Below are 22,367 nucleotides of genomic sequence, written 5' to 3' on the forward strand. Positions count from 1 at the left end.
GTTTTAAAAAATAAAAAAGGGGGCAGGGCCTGATTTTCTTGATTAGGCCGGGGTATCTGTCTATGGCCCTGACTGGGACCAGTGGTAATATGGTTGAACACTGGGCTGGTACCAGTGAGACATGAATACTGGACACTGGGCTGGGACCAGTGGTACTGAGGCTGGACATCGGGCTGATACCGGAGGTATTGGACACTGGGTCAGAACCAGTCATACTCAATGCAATGCTGGAACAAAGTACTGCAGTACAAGACTCAAGGAGAGCACACTGGGGAGCACAGAGAATCTGCCAACAGTGAGAGCTGTGAGAGACGTTGCACTGGCAATCAGCCAGCACTTTAGGAAGTCCCTTTATTCATAGGGACTGCTGGCTGTGGATTGGCTGGAGCTGTAAGGAGACCAGGAATTGTGCTTGCATTGGTGGTGCAGAAGTCAGATGACCCAGAGCAATATGACGGCACCTATACTCCGGAGCTGGAGGGTGCCACATGCAGAGAGCCACTGGAGCCACCTGTCAGTTCACAGTACAGATGCCAGTGGGAGACAGCACTGGAAGAAGAAACCATGAACAGATGCCGGCAGGTGCCCGGGGATCTCCACCACGTCCGAGACTACAGTGCCCAGAGAGGTAAGTTACAGGGTCAGGGCTGGGGGCCATACTGAGCTGTGACAGCAACATAATTATCTTTATTTGTAAGTGGTAATCACTGCAGCAGTCTGTCTTATCTTCATGAATGGACAAGGGGATTGCTTTTGATGTCTTACCAGTCATACTTCCTATCTTTTTATTGTTCTGTGAGAGCACACTGTCTGTTTGTGCTTCTCTTCTTAGTATAAAAACTAGTGATGTGCACCGGAAATTTTTCGGGCTTTGGATTCGGTTCCGTGGCCATGTTTTGGATTCAGACGCGTTTTGGCAAAACCTCCCTGAAAATTTGTCGGATTCAGGTGTGTTTTGGATTCGGGTGTTTTTTTTTCAAAAACAGCTTAAATCATAGAATTTGGAGGTAATTTTGATCCTATAGTATTATTAACCTCAATAACCATAATTTCCACTCTTTTCCAGTCTATTCTGAACACCTCACACCTCGCAATGGGGGTAATTCTGAGTTGATCACAGCAGGAACTTTGTTAGCAGTTGGGCAAAACCATGTGCACTGCAGGGGAGGCAGATATAACATGTGCAGAGAGAGTTAAGGTGGGTACACACTATTAGATATATCTGCAGATCAATTGATCTGCAGATATATCTATGTACGGATCGGGCAGTGTGCTGTGCATACACACAGCCCGATCCGTCGGGGGACTGACGTCATGAAGCAGGCGGGCGATCGCGCCCGCCTAGTTCACCTGTCAATCACCGCCGGCCGCCGCAGCATGTGTACGGGCGGTCGGACGACCGCCCCGTACACACACAGCGACGGGCCAATATATCGTTAGATATATTGGCTGTCAGCTGTGCTGCGCGGCCGACGCGATACGTCTGTGAACGACGGAGTTCACAGACGTATCGCCCGTACACACTGGCCGACGGTCCCGCGATGTATCGGCCGTTCAAGAGAACGGCCGATACATCGACCAGTGTGTACGGGCCTTTAGATTTGGGTGTGGTGTGTTCAATCTGCAATCTAAATTGCAGTGTAAAAATAAAGCAGCCAGTATTTATCCTGCACAGAAACAAAATAACCCACCCAAATCTAACTCTCTCTGCACATGTTATATCTGCCTCCCCTGCAGTGCACATGGTTTTGCCCAACTGCTAACAAAGTTCCTGCTGCGATCAACTCAGAATTACCCCCATTATTATTTTTGGTCCTAAAATTTGCACCGAGGTCACTGGATGACTAAGCTAAGTGACCCAAGAGGGCGGCACAAACACCTGGCCCATCTAGGAGTGGCACTGCAGTGGCAGAAGGATGGCACTTAAAAAAATTGGCCCCAAACAGCACATGATGCAAAGAAAAGAGAAAAAGAGGTGCACTGTGGTCGCTGGACGGCTAAGCTAAGCGACACAAACACCTCAATATCACAGGAATTATTTGTTCTAATCAATGGTATTATTGGTCCAAATCACTGGAAGAAAATGACAAAATCACTGGAATCATTTGGCAAGATCACTGTAATTAATAATTAATTATAAATCACTGATATTAATTGGTAAAATCTCGCTATCGCCTGCCTAGTGAAGTGGAATCTAGATGGGATTTTGTACCAGGGACACAATAACTTCATCAATTCTCTAAATCCCAATGCACTAATGGCGGAAAACGGGGCACGTCTAACAGCGCACTGATTATACTGTGAACTGATTATACTGAGAACTGATTATACTGATCATTGATTATACTGAGCACTGATTTTACTGAGCACTGATGATACTACGGAGAACTGAAACTGAGCAGCGAGAATAGCACTGGACTATTGTACTGTAGTATACTGGTCGCCACAATGCAGCACTGACACTGAGCACAGATATTAAGCACTGATCAGGATACTAGAAGTGAGACAGAGCAGCAAGATACAGCAATGGCCTACTATACTGTACTACTATATATACTGGTGGTCACCAAAATGCTGCACTGTACTACTATATACTGCTCACAACAATGCAGCACAGATATGGATACTTGAAGTGACACGGAGCTGCAAGATACAGCAATGGCCTACAATGGTCTGTGTTAACATTGAGTTGATACATTTTATCTTGTATTTTTAACAAGTGTAACAATATTAGTGATGTGCACCGGAAATTTTTCGGGTTTTGGTTTTGGATTCGGGTCCGCGGACGTGTTTTGGATTCGGACGCGTTTTGGCAAAACCTCCCTGAAAATTTTTTGTCGGATTCGGGTGTGTTTTGGATTCGGGTGTTTTTTTACAGAAAACCCTCAAAAACAGCTTAAATCATAGAATTTGGGGGTCATTTTGATCCCATAGTATTATTAACCTCAATAACCATAATTTCCACTCATTTTCAGTCTATTCTGAACACCTCACACCTCACAATATTATTTTTAGTCCTAAAATTTGCACCGAGGTCGCTGGATGGCTAAGCTAAGTGACACAAGTGGCCGACACACACACCTGGCCCATCTAGGAGTGGCACTGCAGTGTCAGGCAGGATGGCACTTCAAAAAAATTGTCCCCAAACAGCACGTGATGCAAAGAAAAAAGAGGCGCACCAAGGTCGCTGTGTGACTAAGCTAAGCGACACAAGTGGCCGACACAAACACCTGGCCCATCTAGGAGTGGCACTGCAGTGTCAGACAGGATGGCACTTCAAAAAAATTGTCCCCAAACAGCACATGATGCAAATAAAAAAAGAGGCGCACCAAGGTTGCTGTGTGACTAAGCTAAGCGACACAAGTGGCCGACACAAACACCTGGCCCATCTAGGAGTGGCACTGCAGTGTCAGGCAGGATGGCACTTCAAAAAAATTGTCCCCAAACAGCACATGATGCAAAGAAAAAAAGAGGCGCACCAAGGTCGCTGTGTGACTAAGCTAAGCGACACAAGTGGCCGACACAAACACCTGGCCCATCTAGGAGTGGCACTGCAGTGTCAGGCAGGATGGCACTTAAAAAAAATTGTCCCCAAACAGCACATGATGCAAAGAAAAATGAAAGAAAAAAGAGGTGCAAGATGGAATTGTCTTTGGGCCCTCCCACCCACCCTTATGTTGTATAAACAGGACATGCACACTTTAACGAACCCATCATTTCAGCGACAGGGTCTGCCACACGACTGTGACTGAAATGACTGGTTGGTTTGGGCCCCCACCAAAAAAGAAGCAATCAATCTCTCCTTGCACAAACTGGCTCTACAGAGGCAAGATGTCCACCTCATCATCATCCTCCGATTCCTCACCCCTTTCACTGTGTACATCCCACTCCTCACAGATTATTAATTCGTCCCCACTGGAATCCACCATCTCAGGTCCCTGTGTACTTTCTGGAGGCAATTGCTGGTGAATGTCTCCACGGAGGAATTGATTATAATTCATTTTGATGAACATCATCTTCTCCATATTTTCTGGAAGTAACCTCGTACGCCGATTGCTGACAGGGTGAGCGGCTGCACTAAACACTCTTTCGGAGTACACACTGGAGGGGGGGCAACTTAGGTAAAATAAAGCCAGTTTCTGCAAGGGCCTCCAAATTGCCTCTTTTTCCTGCCAGTATACGTACGGACTGTCTGACGTGCCTACTTGGATACGGTCACTCATATAATCCTCCACCATTCTTTCAATGGTGAGAGAATCATATGCAGTGACAGTAGACGACATGTCAGTAATCGTTGGCAGGTCCTTCAGTCCGGACCACATGTCAGCACTCGCTCCAGACTGCCCTGCATCACCGCCACTGGGTGGGCTCGGAATTCTTAGCCTTTTCCTCGCACCCCCAGTTGCGGGAGAATGTGAAGGAGGAGCTGTTGACGGGTCACGTTCCGCTTAACTTGACAATTTTCTCACCAGCAGGTCTTTGAACCTCTGCAGACTTGTGTCTGCCGGAAAGAGAGATACAACGTAGGTTTTAAATCTAGGATCGAGCACGGTGGCCAAAATGTAGTGCTCTGATTTCAACAGATTGACCACCCGTGAATCCTGGTTAAGCGAATTAAGGGCTCCATCCACAAGTCCCACATGCCTAGCGGAATCGCTCTGTTTTAGCTCCTCCTTCAATGTTTCCAGCTTCTTCTGCAAAAGCCTGATGAGGGGAATGACCTGACTCAGGCTGGCAGTGTCTGAACTGACTTCTCGTGTGGCAAGTTCAAAGGGTTGCAGAACCTTGCACAACGTTGAAATCATTCTCCACTGCGCTTGAATAAGGTGCATTCCCCCTCCTTTGCCTATATCGTGGGCAGATGTATAGGCTTGAATGGCCTTTTGCTGCTCCTCCATCCTCTGAAGCATATAGAGGGTTGAATTCCACCTCGTTACCACCTCTTGCTTCAGATGATGGCAGGGCAGGTTCAGGAGTGTTTGGTGGTGCTCCAGTCTTCGGCACGCGGTGGCTGAATGCCGAAAGTGGCCCGCAGTTCTTCGGGCCACCGACAGCATCTCTTGCACGCCCCTGTCATTTTTTAAATAATTCTGCACCACCAAATTCAATGTATGTGCAAAACATGGGACGTGCTGGAATTTGCCCAGATGTAATGCACGCACAATATTGCTGGCGTTGTCCGATGTCACAAATCCCCAGGAGAGTCCAATTGGGGTAAGCCATTCTTCGATGATGTTCCTCAGTTTCTGTAAGAGGTTGTCAGCTGTGTGCCTCTTATGGAAAGCGGTGATACAAAGCGTAGCCTGCCTAGGAACGAGTTGGCGTTTGCGAGATGCTGCTACTGGTGCCGCCACTGCTGTTCTTGCTGCGGGATGCAATACATCTACCCAGTGGGCTGTCCTGAGTCTTCCCTGCTCCACTTGTCCACATGTCCGTGGTTAAGTGGACATTGGGTACAACTGCATTTTTTAGGACACTGGTGACTCTTTTTCTGAGGTCTGTGTACATTTTCGGTATCGCCTGCCTAGAGAAATGGAACCTAGATGGTATTTGGTACCGGGGACACAGTACCTCAATCAAGTCTCTAGTTGCCTCTGAATTAATGGTGGATACCGGAACCACGTTTCTCACCACCCAGGCTGACAAGACCTGAGTTATCCGCTTTGCAGCAGGATGACTGTGTGATATTTCATCTTCCTCGCAAAGGACTGTTGGACAGTCAATTGCTTACTGGAAATAGTACAAGTGGTCTTCCGACTTCCCCTCTGGGATGCCGATCGACTCCCAGCAGCAACAACAGCAGTGCCAGCAGCAGTAGGCGTTACACTCAAAGATACATCGGAGGAATCCCAGGCAGGAGAGGACTCGTCAGACTTGATAGTGACATGGCCTGCAGGACTATTGGCTTTCCTGTGTAAGGAGGAAATTGGCACTGAGGGAGTTGGTGGTGTGGTTTGCAGGAGCTTGGTTACAAGTGGAAGGGATTTAGTGGTCAGTGGACTGCTTCCGCTGTCATCCAAAGTTTTTGAACTTGTCACTGACTTCTGATGAATGCGGTCCAGGTGACGTATAAGGGAGGATGTTCCTAGGTGGTTAACGTCCTTACCCCTACTTATTACAGCTTGACAAAGGCAACACACGGCTTGACACCTGTTGTCCGCATTTGTGTTGAAATAATTCCACACCGAAGAGGTGATTTTTTTTGTATTTTGACCAGGCATGTCAATGGCCATATTCGTCCCACGGACAACAGGTGTCTCCCCGGGTGCCTGACTTAAACAAACCACCTCACCATCAGAATCCTCCTTGTCAATTTCCTCCCCAGCGCCAGCAACACCCATATCCTCATCCTGGTGTACTTCAACAGTGACATCTTCAATTTGACTATCAGGAACAGGACTGCGGGTGCTCCTTCCAGCACTTGCAGGGGGCGTGCAAATGGTGGAAGGCGCAAGCTCTTCCCGTCCAGTGTTGGGAAGGTCAGGCATCGCAACCGACACAATTGGACTCTCCTTGGGGATTTGTGATTTAGAAGAACGCACAGTTCTTTGCTGTGCTTTTGCCAGCTTAAGTCTTTTCATTTTTCTAGCGAGAGGATGAGTGCTTCCATCCTCATGTGAATCTGAACCACTAGCCATGAACATAGGCCAGGGCCTCAGCCGTTCCTTGCCACTCCGTGTCGTAAATGGCATATTGGCAAGTTTACGCTTCTCATCAGACGCTTTCAATTTTAATTTTTGGGTAATTTTACTGAACTTTTGTTTTTTGGATTTTACATGCTCTCTACTATGACATTGGGCATCGGCCTTTGCAGACGACGTTGATGGCATTTCATCGTCTCGGCCATGACTAGTGGCAGCAGCTTCAGCACGAGGTGGAAGTGGATCTTGATCTTTCCCTATTTTAACCTCCACATTTTTGTTCTCCATTTTTGAATGTGTGGAATTATATGCCAGTATCAATAGCAATGGCCTACTACTATATATACTGCGCACAACTGAAATGCACCACAGGTATGGATGGATAGTATACTTGACGACACAGAGGTAGGTAGAGCAGTGGCCTTCCGTACCGTACTGCTATATATACTGGTGGTCACTGTCAGCAAAACTCTGCACTGTATTCCTCCTATATAATATACTAGTGGTCCCCAGTGCCCACAATAAAGCAGTGTGAGCACAGATATATGCAGCACACTGAGCACAGATATGGAGTATTTTTCAGGCAGACAACGTATACTGGTGGTCACTGGTCAGCAAAACTCTGCACTGTACTCCTCCTATATAATACAGCTGCTTCCCAGTCCCCACAATTAAGCAGTGTGAGCACAGATATATGCAGCACACTGAGCACAGATATGGAGTGTTTTTCAGGCAGACAACGTATACTGGTGGTCACTGTTCAGCAAAACTCTGCACTGTACTCCTCCTATATAATACAGCTGCTCCCCAGTCCCCACAATTAAGCAATAAGCAGCACAAATATTATTAATAAATGGAGAGGACGCCAGCCACGTCCTCTCCCTAACATTTCCAATGCACGAGTGAAAATGGCGGCAACGCACGGCTGCTTATATAGAAACCGAATCTCGCGAGAATCCGACAGCGGGATGATGACGTTCGGGCGCGCTTGGATTAACCGAGCCATACGGGAGAATCCGAGTATGCCTCGGACCCGTGTAAAATGGGTGAAGGTCTGGGGGGTTCGGTTTCCGAGGAACCGAACCCGCTCATCACTAAACAATATAAAGTGTATTATTATTTGTGTTTTAGTAAATGGTTATATTATAACAAGTATCTTGGTTTTTTAAGTGAAAGCAAACACCCATCAAATATTCACTGTATTCAGGGTCACTGAAGCGCACTGACCCCCTCGATTGTATTCTAGTTTTTACTAGAGATGAGCGCCGGAAATTTTTCGGGTTTTGTGTTTTGGTTTTGGGTTCGGTTCCGCGGCCGTGTTTTGGGTTCGACCGCGTTTTGGCAAAACCTCACCGAATTTTTTTTGTCGGATTCGGGTGTGTTTTGGATTCGGGTGTTTTTTTCCAAAAAACCTAAAAAACAGCTTAAATCATAGAATTTGGCGGTCATTTTGATCCCAAAGTATTATTAACCTCAAAAACCATAATTTCCACTCATTTTCATTCTATTCTGAATACCTCACACCTCACAATATTATTTTTAGTCCTAAAATTTGCACCGAGGTCGCTGTGTGAGTAAGATAAGCGACCCTAGTGGCCGACACAAACACCGGGCCCATCTAGGAGTGGCACTGCAGTGTCACGCAGGATGGCCCTTCCAAAAAACCCTCCCCAAACAGCACATGACGCAAAGAAAAAAAGAGGCGCAATGAGGTAGCTGTGTGAGTAAGATTAGCGACCCTAGTGGCCGACACAAACACCGGGCCCATCTAGGAGTGGCACTGCAGTGTCACGCAGGATGTCCCTTCCAAAAAACCCTCCCCAAACAGCACATGACGCAAAGAAAAAAAGAGGCGCAATGAGGTAGCTGTGTGAGTAAGATAAGCGACCCTAGTGGCCGACACAAACACCGGGCCCATCTAGGAGTGTCACTGCAGTGTCACGCAGGATGTCCCTTCCAAAAAACCCTCCCCAAACAGCACATGACGCAAAGAAAAAAAGAGGCGCAATGAGGTAGCTGTGTGAGTAAGATAAGCGACCCTAGTGGCCGACACAAACACCGGGCCCATCTAGGAGTGGCACTGCAGTGTCACGCAGGATGTCCCTTCCAAAAAACCCTCCCCAAACAGCACATGACGCAAAGAAAAAGAAAAGAAAAAAGAGGTGCAAGATGGAATTGTCCTTGGGCCCTCCCACCCACCCTTATGTTGTATAAACAAAACAGGACATGCACACTTTAACCAACCCATCATTTCAGTGACAGGGTCTGCCACACGACTGTGACTGATATGACGGGTTGGTTTGGACCCCCCCCAAAAAAGAAGCAATTAATCTCTCCTTGCACAAACTGGCTCTACAGAGGCAAGATGTCCACCTCATCATCACCCTCCGATATATCACCGTGTACATCCCCCTCCTCACAGATTATCAATTCGTCCCCACTGGAATCCACCATCTCAGCTCCCTGTGTACTTTGTGGAGGCAATTGCTGCTGGTCAATGTCTCCGCGGAGGAATTGATTATAATTCATTTTAATGAACATCATCTTCTCCACATTTTCTGGATGTAACCTCGTACGCCGATTGCTGACAAGGTGAGCGGCGGCACTAAACACTCTTTCGGAGTACACACTTGTGGGAGGGCAACTTAGGTAGAATAAAGCCAGTTTGTGCAAGGGCCTCCAAATTGCCTCTTTTTCCTGCCAGTATAAGTACGGACTGTGTGACGTGCCTACTTGGATGCGGTCACTCATATAATCCTCCACCATTCTATCAATGTTGAGAGAATCATATGCAGTGACAGTAGACGACATGTCCGTAATCGTTGTCAGGTCCTTCAGTCCGGACCAGATGTCAGCATCAGCAGTCGCTCCAGACTGCCCTGCATCACCGCCAGCGGGTGGGCTCGGAATTCTGAGCCTTTTCCTCGCACCCCCAGTTGCGGGAGAATGTGAAGGAGGAGATGTTGACAGGTCGCGTTCCGCTTGACTTGACAATTTTGTCACCAGCAGGTCTTTCAACCCCAGCAGACTTGTGTCTGCCGGAAAGAGAGATCCAAGGTAGGCTTTAAATCTAGGATCGAGCACGGTGGCCAAAATGTAGTGCTCTGATTTCAACAGATTGACCACCCGTGAATCCTTGTTAAGCGAATTAAGGGCTCCATCCACAAGTCCCACATGCCTAGCGGAATCGCTCCGTGTTAGCTCCTCCTTCAATGTCTCCAGCTTCTTCTGCAAAAGCCTGATGAGGGGAATGACCTGACTCAGGCTGGCAGTGTCTGAACTGACTTCACGTGTGGCAAGTTCAAAGGGCATCAGAACCTTGCACAACGTTGAAATCATTCTCCACTGCGCTTGAGACAGGTGCATTCCACCTACTATTTCGTGCTCAATTGTATAGGCTTGAATGGCCTTTTGCTGCTCCTCCAACCTCTGAAGCATATAGAGGGTTGAATTCCACCTCGTTACCACTTCTTGCTTCAGATGATGGCAGGGCAGGTTCAGTAGTTTTTGGTGGTGCTCCAGTCTTCTGTACGTGGTGCCTGTACGCCGAAAGTGTCCCGCAATTCTTCTGGCCACCGACAGCATCTCTTGCACGCCCCTGTTGTTTTTAAAAAAATTCTGCACCACCAAATTCAAGGTATGTGCAAAACATGGGACGTGCTGGAATTTGCCCATATTTAATGCACACACAATATTGCTGGCGTTGTCCGATGCCACAAATCCACAGGAGAGTCCAATTGGGGTAAGCCATTCCGCGATGATCTTCCTCAGTTGCCGTAAGAGGTTTTCAGCTGTGTGCGTATTCTGGAAAGCGGTGATACAAAGCGTAGCCTGCCTAGGAAAGAGTTGGCGTTTGCGAGATGCTGCTACTGGTGCCGCCGCTGCTGTTCTTGCGGCGGGAGTCCATACATCTACCCAGTGGGCTGTCACAGTCATATAGTCCTGACCCTGCCCTGCTCCACTTGTCCACATGTCCGTGGTTAAGTGGACATTGGGTACAACTGCATTTTTTAGGACACTGGTGAGTCTTTTTCTGACGTCCGTGTACATTCTCGGTATCGCCTGCCTAGAGAAGTGGAACCTAGATGGTATTTGGTAACGGGGGCACACTGCCTCAATAAATTGTCTAGTTCCCTGTGAACTAACGGCGGATACCGGACGCACGTCTAACACCAACATAGTTGTCAAGGCCTCAGTTATCCGCTTTGCAGCAGGATGACTGCTGTGATATTTCATCTTCCTCGCAAAGGACTGTTGAACAGTCAATTGCTTACTGGAAGTAGTACAAGTGGGCTTACGACTTCCCCTCTTGGATGACCATCGACTCCCAGCAGCAACAACAGCAGCGCCAGCAGCAGTAGGCGTTACACGCAAGGATGCATCGGAGGAATCCCAGGCAGGAGAGGACTCGTCAGAATTGCCAGTGACATTGCCTGCAGGACTATTGGCATTCCTGGGGAAGGAGGAAATTGACACTGAGGGAGTTGGTGGGGTGGTTTGCGTGAGCTTGGTTACAAGAGGAAGGGATTTACTGGTCAGTGGACTGCTTCCGCTGTCACCCAAAGTTTTTGAACTTGTCACTGACTTATTATGAATGCGCTGCAGGTGACGTATAAGGGAGGATGTTCCGAGGTGGTTAACGTCCTTACCCCTACTTATTACAGCTTGACAAAGGGAACACACGGCTTGACACCTGTTGTCCGCATTTCTGGTGAAATACTTCCACACCGAAGAGCTGATTTTTTTGGTATTTTCACCAGGCATGTCAACGGCCATATTCCTACCACGGACAACAGGTGTCTCCCCGGGTGCCTGACTTAAACAAACCACCTCACCATCAGAATCCTCCTGGTCAATTTCCTCCCCAGCGCCAGCAACACCCATATCCTCCTCATCCTGGTGTACTTCAACACTGACATCTTCAATCTGACTATCAGGAACTGGACTGCGGGTGCTCCTTCCATCACTTGCAGGGGGCGTGCAAATGGTGGAAGGCGCATGCTCTTCACGTCCAGTGTTGGGAAGGTCAGGCATCGCAACCGACACAATTGGAGTCGGACTCTCCTTGTGGATTTGGGATTTCGAAGAACGCACAGTTCTTTGCGGTGCTACTGCTTTTGCCAGCTTTAGTCTTTTCATTTTTCTAGCGAGAGGCTGAGTGCTTCCATCCTCATGTGAAGCTGAACCACTAGCCATGAACATAGGCCAGGGCCTCAGCCGTTCCTTGCCACTCCGTGTGGTAAATGGCATATTGGCAAGTTTACGCTTCTCCGACGACAATTTTATTTTAGGTTTTGGAGTCCTTTTTTTACTGATATTTGGTGTTTTGGATTTGACATGCTCTGTACTATGACATTGGGCATCGGCCTTGGCAGACGACGTTGCTGGCATTTCATCGTCTCGGCCATGACTAGTGGCAGCAGCTTCAGCACGAGGTGGAAGTGGATCTTGATCTTTCCCTAATTTTGGAACCTCAACATTTTTGTTCTCCATATTTTAATAGGCACAACTAAAAGGCACCTCAGGTAAACAATGGAGATGGATGGATTGGATACTAGTATACAATTATGGACGGGCTGCCGAGTGCCGACACAGAGGTAGCCACAGCCGTGAACTACCGCACTGTACTGTGTCTGCTGCTAATATATAGACTGGTTGATAAAGAGATAGTATACTCGTAACTAGTATGTATGTATAAAGAAAGAAAAAAAAAACCACGGTTAGGTGGTATATACAATTATGGACGGGCTGCCGAGTGCCGACACAGAGGTAGCCACAGCCGTGAACTACCGCACTGTACTGTGTCTGCTGCTAATATATAGACTGGTTGATAAAGAGATAGTATACTCGTAACTAGTATGTATGTATAAAGAAAGAAAAAAAAAACCACGGTTAGGTGGTATATACAATTATGGACGGGCTGCCGAGTGCCGACACAGAGGTAGCCACAGCCGTGAACTACCGCACTGTACTGTGTCTGCTGCTAATATATAGACTGGTTGATAAAGAGATAGTATACTCGTAACTAGTATGTATGTATAAAGAAAGAAAAAAAAACCACGGTTAGGTGGTATATACAATTATGGACGGGCTGCCGAGTGCCGACACAGAGGTAGCCACAGCCGTGAACTACCGCACTGTACTGTGTCTGCTGCTAATATAGACTGGTTGATAAAGAGATAGTATACTCGTAACTAGTATGTATGTATAAAGAAAGAAAAAAAAACCACGGTTAGGTGGTATATACAATTATGGACGGGCTGCCGAGTGCCGACACAGAGGTAGCCACAGCCGTGAACTACCGCACTGTACTGTGTCTGCTGCTAATATAGACTGGTTGATAAAGAGATAGTATACTCGTAACTAGTATGTATGTATAAAGAAAGAAAAAAAAACCACGGTTAGGTGGTATATACAATTATGGACGGGCTGCTGAGTGCCGACACAGAGGTAGCCACAGCCGTGAAAATGGCGGCGACGCGCGGCTCCTTATATAGAATCCGAGTCTCGCGATAGAATCCGAGCCTCGCGAGAATCCGACAGCGTCATGATGACGTTCGGGCGCGCTCGGGTTAACCGAGCAAGGCGGGAAGATCCGAGTCGCTCGGACCCGTGAAAAAAAACATGAAGTTCGGGCGGGTTCGGATTCAGAGAAACCGAACCCGCTCATCTCTAGTTTTTACTTAGGCTCTTGCAAAGCCTTAGTTGGTGCAGCTAGTGATCTCTCAATATGAGTGAAATTAATTAATATCAGAATATTGCGCCTGGCATATTGGGTGTCGAGTACACCTTTTGGTTTTACTGTACTACTATTCTGCTTACAAACAATGCAGCACAGATATGGATACTTGAAGTGACATGGAGCTGCAAGATACAGCAATGGCCTACTGTACTGTAAAACTATATACTGTTGGTCCCCAAAATTCTGCACTGTACTACTATACTGCTCACAAACAATGCAGCACAGATATGGATACTTGAAGTGACACGGAGCAGCAAGATACAGCAATGGCCTACTGTACTGTACTACTTTATATGCTGGTGGTCCCCAAAATGCTGCACTGTACTGATATACTGCTCACAAACAATGCAGAACAGATATGGATTCTTGAAGTGACACGGAGCTGCAAGATACAGCAATGGACTACTGTACTGTACAACTATATACTGTTGGTCACCAAAATGCTACACTGTACTACTATGTATACTGTTCACAACAATGCAGCACAGATATGGATGGATACTTGCAGTGACACGGAGCTGCAAGATACAGCAATGGACTACTGTAGTGTACTACTATACTGGCGGTCACCAAAATGCAGCACTGTACTACATATATATACTGGTCACTCAACAATGCAGCAGATATTGAGCACTGATGATCAGGATTCTGTCTAGAACTGAGTCTGACACGGAGCTGCAAGATACAGCAATGGCCTACTGTACTGTACTATAATTATATACTGGTGGTCCCCACAATGCAGCACACTGATCAGATATTTGCAGCACACTGAGCACAGATATTTGCAGCACACTGAGCACAGATATTTGCAGCACACTGAGCACAGATATGGAGCATTTTCAGGCAGAGAACGTAGATATTTGCAGCACACTTAGCACAGATATTTGCAGCACACTGAGCACAGATATGGAGCTTTTCAGGGAGAGAACGCAGCCACGTCTCCGTTCGATCTCCAATGCACTAGTGAAAATGGCGGCGACGCGCGGCTCTTTATATAGAATACGAATCTCGCGAGAATCCGACAGCGGGATGATGACGTTCGGCCTAGTTTGGGTTAACCGAGCAAGACGGGAAGATCCGAGGCTGCCTCGGAACCGTGTAAAATAGGTAAAGTTCGGGGGGGTTCGGATCTCAACGAACCGAACCCGCTCATCTCTACTTGGTACCTTGTGTGGGTGGAGTGGACAATCTGTGGAAGTTATTACCCAAAATGTTTGCACCAAACCCTGCAATTGTGCCAATTGTGTTTTCTAGTTGTTGTTCTTAATTATTTCTGTTTAGTTTGGTACTTCATTCTAATTCTAAATTCTCTGTATTATGTATCATGGTTTTGGTGTATGTAAAGTGACTTTGAGTCCTATGGGAGAAAAGCGCTATATAAAAAAAAATATTATATGTTACATATTGGTGCATAAAGTTTGGACATTAAAGGTGGAGGGAATAGAAGCAGGTAAATGGTTTATATTTCTCACTGGGGATCTCTTTCTCATACATAAATACCCTCCTGGAATGTCGGTGAACTCACAGATTAGGAGACTTTTCCCCAGAATGAGCAGAAAGCTTTGTGAAAGGTGGGTGGGCGTAAGTGGGCAACTGCAATACAAATCACATCACATCAAGCACTGCTCACTTTAGTGAACACAACACAGAATCTATACCATCATACATTTTCTATTGTCCATGTAATGACATCAAGGGCATCATTGTTCAATAAATTAACATACTTGGTAGGTTTATATCATCCCATAGATTATTTGGAGATTCTGGGGCTCTACGCTGTTATAGATACCCGATACAGAGAATTCCCAAGGTAATATTAGTACAGGCAACACATCCGTAGATGTTAATTTATTGCTATGAGCTCATATTAGCAAGTTTTAACATGACATCAAGTTTCACTCTTCTTTCCTTTTCATACCTCACCACTGCCTCGCCTGTAAGGGACGTAAGTAAAGTAAGCAAGTACAACAAGCCTTCACTATGGTTTAAGGCAGTGTTTCTCAACCGTGGTCCTCAAGTACCTCCAACAGTTCATGTTTTCCAGGTCTCCTCACAGGATTGCAAGTGAAATAATTTGCTCCACCTGTGGGTCTTTTAAAATGTGTCAGTGAGTAATGAATACACCTGTGCACCTGCTAGGTGACCTGGAAAACATGAACTGTTGGGGGTACTTGACGACCGAGGTTGAGAACCACTGGTTTAAGGCACAATAATTTGAGGTTTGTTGAACCCTTTTAAGATGTTTTTATCTTCTTTATATGCATTTCAGAAAAAGAACATGTTCCCGTTTTTCCACCTGGCAGCTCAGGGTCTGGCCTCCGGGGACCTCGAGGCAGATGCCTGGCCTCTGCGGTACTTTGTATCTGAAGACTTTGAGCTGTTCTGCGCCCAATCATTTTCCGCCAATTTTGGATTGTATGGTGCGTTTTATAGGGACATTTATTGATCTCATCTCATTAACGCTTTAAGGAAAATCACTTCATTGAAATAAAAAACTTTGTACCTATGAAGGAAAACATTTATTAATGTAATGCCAAGTAAGATCTTAATATTTACAGGTGTGCTCCTGCCACCTAACATTATACTTTGTACCTGTAGTTGGTATTAACCAGACAAATATGAGAAATAATATGAGAGATTCTTGCTTCTTGATCATCAGGCGAGAGCGTTGGGAACCTGCTAATAGTTCTGAGGAACAATGAAGTTGTTATCAGAGTGCGCTCTCAACTGGAGGCTCTTGTGCAAGGAAAATGGTCAACACCACCAGCTATAGGATCAAGAGTGGTAGCGACAGTCCTTAATAATCCGACTTTGTATGCAGAATGGTGAGTTATTGGCTGACCTGTGTGTGTGATTATAAACAAACCATGGGCCTGGTTTAGATTTGGATGCAAGTCCACCTGTGGGCCATAAATCTGCTTTATGTTACTATGCTTGCACAGAAAAGCACAGTGTAGTTCAGAGTTAGGCAAAACTAGGATTTTCTTCCTTCTATGCCTGGACTATCAGGTTAGTGTGCACGTAAAAGTTACATACAGTAGTGTAGTGCACATGTGAATGTATTGTACCCTCTAGGACTGTTTAGTGCTTTCTTATACAGTAGCTTCGGTTAAGCTATATGTTTCCGATGCTGAAATAAAAATGTGCCCCATAAATAAATGTCCTCTTAAAATAATTAGCCAACATCAGTGCTATAACTTGGGCTGGTACCAATAATATAGTGATTCAATGAACGATACATACACCTGCAAAAGTGTGAACCTGGGGCAGGCTACTGTATATCCGACAGCGTTAGCAGGGGCTGGCTGGCAACTTTCAGCCTTGGGGTCAGACTCAAGCAAGCAGCTCACTTTTTCTCAGGGAATCTGCAGTCATGTGGCCCTGGAACACCTAAATTGCACTGGCCCAGGGGGCAGATGGCTCCCTGCCCCCCTGCCCAGCCAGCCCTTGAGGGTTAGTCACACTAGCAGAGTGACTGCTGCTTGGGTTCCTCTGTAAAAATGTGATGCCTGTTGGGAGAGCAGCACTATGCTCTGTCTGCTATGCTGCATACACTCTGGACACTTGGGCCCAGAGTCTGCAGGCAGGTGCGACTTACAACCTTATGTACTACTGCGCACAGGCAGACTGCAGCCATGTTTCATCTGTAAGAGTGTCACTGTACTGCAGTACTTAGCTCCTGGGGTGAGAAACACAGATACTGTACCTGCTATTACCCACTGTTTGATATCACTTCTGTTAACCCCTGCAATACCACCATACCTACTGTTTACCAATAAACCCAGCACCCTGGTTTTGAACAGTCTGTGTGGCCTAATGGCCACTTTTACATACAGTGTGCCCCTATTGTGACCACCATCCTAATAGGCTATATCAACTATACCAGCCCAAGCCTGGTCTAAACAGATGGGAATACCAAAGGTGAATAGGGCCTGAAAAAGCAGCATGCACCCCTAACACCCTGAATAGCTCAGGGGTCCCTCTTGGGACCCTTAGAGGTTGGTGCCAAAGCAATAAAGTAAATTCTTATAGGAAATAAAAACACCAGCAAGCTCTTGCACAGACTCATTGGAAATTCTCCATGCTGAGGAAACATCCTATAACTTGTGTCATTTTTTTCTGTATAGTGTGATATTTTATTCCAAATTGTAATCCCTATTTTTTAAATTATATAATTATATCTCCTATAATCCTATTCTGTTATTAAATTATCTGAGCATAAAAAAATAAATAAAACCCAGAATGATTGAAGAGTACTTGCTCGAATTCGCAACAATAATGAATGAGAAGGGGATAGTACGGAAAAAAGGAAACTAGACAATCAGAGTAGCTTGCTCCCAATTGGCTGAAGTGTGTAAAAACCGTACTGATTGGCTGTTCACATACATATATTGACCCAATTATAGCGCATATTGATGTGGCTGCAAACTTACACATGTGTCTTAAGAATAAGATACAGTCAACATAAAAAACAGGCATTAAGCAACGACTTTCAGCCATTATTTTGCTTTCAGGCTGCATAATTGTGACCTGCTGTAAATTAGGCCTTATATTGCATTCAATATGATATACCGGCGAGCGGTATGCCTGCCGTCAGTATACCGATAGTGGCTTCCCAGCCACCAGTATGTCGGCAGAGGGGGCGAGCGCTAGAAAGCCCCCTTGCAGGCTCGCTGCGATTGCCACAATGTGGGCACGGTGGTTCTCTGCGTTCGCCACAGGTCATATTCACCCACAGAGGGAGAATAGCCTGTGTCGCCGGTATTCCGGCGGGGGCATTTCACTGCCTGTCGGGATTCCGGCATCTGTATTGTGACCGCCGGAATCCCGACTGGCGGTATGTTAACCGCTTCCCCTTATATTCTTATATATGAGTAAATATATGTCCATGCTCGCAGTAGTATTACACAATTTCCTTATTGGACAAACAGATTTTTGGTGTTAGCTACAATATGAAACAGCACACTTTTTATTTTCTGGACGTTGAGGCTTTGCTCTGACATGTGTATGCGGGGTGGTCTTCTGTTTGCCGGCGGTCGGGCTCCCGGCGCTCAGTATACCGGCGCCGGGAGCCCGACAGCCGGCATACCGACACTTATTTTCCCTCGTGGGGGTCCACGACCCCCATAGAGGGAGAATAAAATAGTGTGGCGCGCATAGCGCGCCACCGTGCCCGTAGCGTGGCAAGCGCAGCGAGCCCGCAAGGGGCTCATTTGCGCTCGCCAAGCTGTCGGTAAGCCGGCGGTCGGGCGCCGGGATGCTGGTCGCCGGGAGCCCGACCGCCGGCCAGCCGTAGTGAACCCGTGTATGCGGCCTGGATTGACTTCACTGGCCAAAACAGTGCATAGCACAGCAGCAGATAATGGGGGTAATTCAGAGTTGATCGCAGCAGCAAATTTGTTAGCAGTTGGGCAAAACCATGTACACTGCTGGGGGGACAGATATATTGTGCAGAGAGAGTTAGATTTGGGTGGGTTATTTTGTTTCTGTGCAGGGTAAATCCTGTCTGCTTTATTTTTACACTGCCATTTAGATTTCAGTTTCAACACACCCCACCCAAATCTCTCTCTCTCTGCACATGTTATATCTGCCCCCCCCTGCAGTACACATGGTTTTGCCCATCTGCTAACAAATATGCTGCTGCAATCAACTCAGAATTTTGCCCAATGTACAGTACCAGGATTAATGATCCTTATGCCAACGCATGTTTTCCATTCACATAAAAAGCACACATTCATACCCCCACAGCACCGTGCCACATGCACAGCACCCCTTAGTGCAAATATTTGAGTCCTTTTATTTGTGCATATTTTCTTTACCCGTGCATCTCCCATGTCTCATTATAATGCTGATATTTCTTGTCACGAGGAAGGACAGCCTTAAGACGGCAGTAATACGCCTCCTAATTATCAGAGAGAAGATGAGGGAGAGGATGAGACTCTTAGGAACATTGCGATCTTGGGAGCACATCACCAAGCAGGGCGGCCTGTTTGCTATCACTGGATTAACCTGTAAGTAATAATGTTGTGAAGGTCACTCAATCTAACAATGGCTTCTAGATTGCATATTATGCAACGTTAGGTGGGGAATACTGTAAAGTCCAGTCATATATATATATATACATATACATACACATATATATACATATACATACATATACATACATATATATATATATATATATATATATACTATATCATACTTGCCTACTCTCCTGGCCATCCAGAAAAAAAGGCAAGTCTCCTGAACCTGGCCAGCCGGCTCCACACCCCCTACTGCCCCCCTCATTCGCCCACTTGCAGAGCGAAAGTGATGATGCGATCCATGCTGAATCACGCCATCATAGCCCCACCACCTGCTTTATAATGCTGGTAATAAATGGGAGCAGGGACAGCTGAAAGCCTATCAAATATGGCCGCCGAGAGAGGACACATTGTAAAGACTCCATGATCCTCATCACACAAAGCCCCTATGTGAACTGCAAGGATGACGTCGCAGCGCCGAGGGCGCATGCGCGAACATACAAAGCCACTATGTGAACTAAAAGAACTGATAAAATGACGTCGCAGCGCCGCGGGCGCATGCGCAGACAACAACGGAAGTGGGGCGGAAGTGACGTCCCGCGGCCTCCGTCCACCGGAAGTGTGGCGGAAGTGCCACAATTACATAAAAAACGGACATTTCTCATCTTTATACTATCTAAAAACGTTCAGAACCAATCGTTTTTTCTCACTATAACATCCCCAATTGACTGTTAGTAATTATATTATATTTAAAGATATACCAACTGCATTTTACATTTGATTGCATCACATGACTCCCTGGTAAATTTTGATCCTCCCACCATGCTATACCAGCTATAAATAGTCTCACAAGTTCATTGTACCCTCACCCTTTGAAGAAGTCTCAGTAGACGAAACGCGTTGGGAACATACACCTACCTCAAATTAAGATAAGAAAGAACTTCTTATACTTGCTCTTATATATTTTAAAATTCATTTAAATGTTTTTAGTTCATATTGTGTATTATTATTGTCCCATTTTTTAGAATGTTTTTCTTTTTAATTACTTTATAACTATCCTGTAACATTTTAACTTTTCATGTAATTAAATATCTATTTTTAACTATAATTGGCAATTATATACCTTTTATATTGACACCAAGGTCGCTACATATCCTTCATCCCCCGCATTTAACTAATATATATATATACTATATCATACTTGCCTACTCTCCTGGCCATCCAGAAAAAAAGGCAAGTCTCCTGAACCTGGCCAGCCGGCTCCACACCCCCTACTGCCCCCCTCATTCGCCCACTTGCAGAGCGAAAGTGATGATGCGATCCATGCTGAATCACGCCATCATAGCCCCACCACCTGCTTTATAATGCTGGTAATAAATGGGAGCAGGGATGCGATGATGCAATCACAACTCCACACCACTGCACCACCCACCTATGCCGATGTTCTACCCCCTGTTGTGCCGACCTAGCTGCCTCCTCCTGTAGGGCTCAGTCAGAAAGTTGGCAAGTATGATTTAGATATACAAAGACTAAAAAGAGACTAGGAGGGGCATATGTGGGGACAGAGTACCACTCATCCTTAGCAGTGAAGGGGATAAACTATTAATGTTTCTTTGGGTACTAAATGTGAATACTGTATTAGAGACTATATTATGAGCCACAGGGGCAGTCTAAAGTTTCGTATTGTGCGGGTAGGTTTAAAAAACAACATTTTTATTTATGTTTGTATTTAGAACAGGGGAAAAGAAAAATGAAACAATCTTATCTGTCATTGGCAGGGCCGGATTAAGGCAGGTGGGGGCTCGGGGCAACAGAAGTTGTGGGGCCCCCACTATTGCTGGCAAAGCGCTCCTCCCAACACATTCACGAGTGCGCGCACGCAGACACATACATCACACACACACATGCACACGTACAGTGCACCAGAGCACACTCACCTACCCACCTCTGGAGCAGAGCAGCGCTGCAGCAGCATGACAGCGCATCGGAGCACACAAACTGTCTCGCGGGATTTCCCCTCATGATCCTGTTAATGAACAGCTGAGCCTCCGGATGGGACTCCTCCAATTCAAAAACAGAACGTGTGGGGGTCCCCGGGACGGCCACCGCTGTTGCCCCTTGCTTAATCCGTCTAACTCATTGACCTCTCAGTTCATTTTACAGCATTTTCATACATATTGTTACCGTGCATAGAATTTCAGAGCAAATCTGAATCCTCAGGAAGATAATTTGCTACTTTCTATTTTTTCTGACAGCGGATCAAGTGGATTTCCTGGCTAAGAAAAAACACGTATACTTATGTATAAACGGACAGATTAATATCTCTGGATTAAATGCAACCAACCTGAATTATGTCACACAGTCTATAAATGATGTTATTCTAAAGGGTATGACATAACTACTATCAGTATTGTGGACAAAGAAAATCTGGTTTTAATAATATTGGAAATTAACGATTCTAATTCTTGTAAATGTTTCTAACTGGACAGATATACAAATGAGCTGTACAGCCTATTATTTCTATCATAATAAGGATGCACTGACCCTACCAGTAATAAATTGAAGCCTACATAAAGACGTAATTGAATTAGAGATTTATAAAGCTGGGCATACTCTATACAATTATCTAACAGACCATCTGTCCAATTTGGCTGGTTGGAATGAAAATCTGATAATGTACTGGAGCAAATCAAAACACTGGAAAATGGACAAAAAAGGTTGTTCACACAAACTGGTTAAGTAGCCGTTTTCCAGTATTTGGATGCATATGGTTGATTGTAATTTGTTCCCATACATTAGCCGATTTTCATCCCAACCAGCCAGATTGGACAGATGGTCTGCCAGATTATTATATAGTGTATGCCCAGCTTGAGTTTTCAGAGGTTTCAGTTACAAGTTGCACATGTGTTGGTCTTGGTAATTCATTTGATAAAGAATAAAGAGAGTAAATTAGGCCTTATA

General features: G+C 45.8%; 1 protein-coding gene across 6 annotated transcripts in view; it reads left to right on the top strand.

The window, feature by feature from the left end:
- Positions 1 to 22,028, top strand: part of LOC134936672 (aspartate aminotransferase, cytoplasmic-like) — a 48,258-nt gene extending 26,230 nt beyond the window's left edge. For all 6 annotated transcript variants that reach the window (XM_063931840.1, XM_063931839.1, XM_063931844.1 and 3 more), the window contains 4 exons: positions 15,653 to 15,803; positions 16,043 to 16,208; positions 19,252 to 19,394; positions 21,662 to 22,028. In XM_063931840.1, the coding sequence (XP_063787910.1) occupies positions 15,653 to 15,803; positions 16,043 to 16,208; positions 19,252 to 19,394; positions 21,662 to 21,804 (603 nt within the window). In that variant the 3' untranslated portion in view covers positions 21,805 to 22,028. The remainder of the gene's footprint in view (positions 1 to 15,652; positions 15,804 to 16,042; positions 16,209 to 19,251; positions 19,395 to 21,661) is intronic.
- The last annotated feature ends 339 nt before the right edge of the window (positions 22,029 to 22,367 follow it).

The sequence above is a fragment of the Pseudophryne corroboree genome, chromosome 6, assembly GCF_028390025.1.
Source record: "Pseudophryne corroboree isolate aPseCor3 chromosome 6, aPseCor3.hap2, whole genome shotgun sequence".
NCBI classification, from domain to species: domain Eukaryota; kingdom Metazoa; phylum Chordata; class Amphibia; order Anura; family Myobatrachidae; genus Pseudophryne; species Pseudophryne corroboree.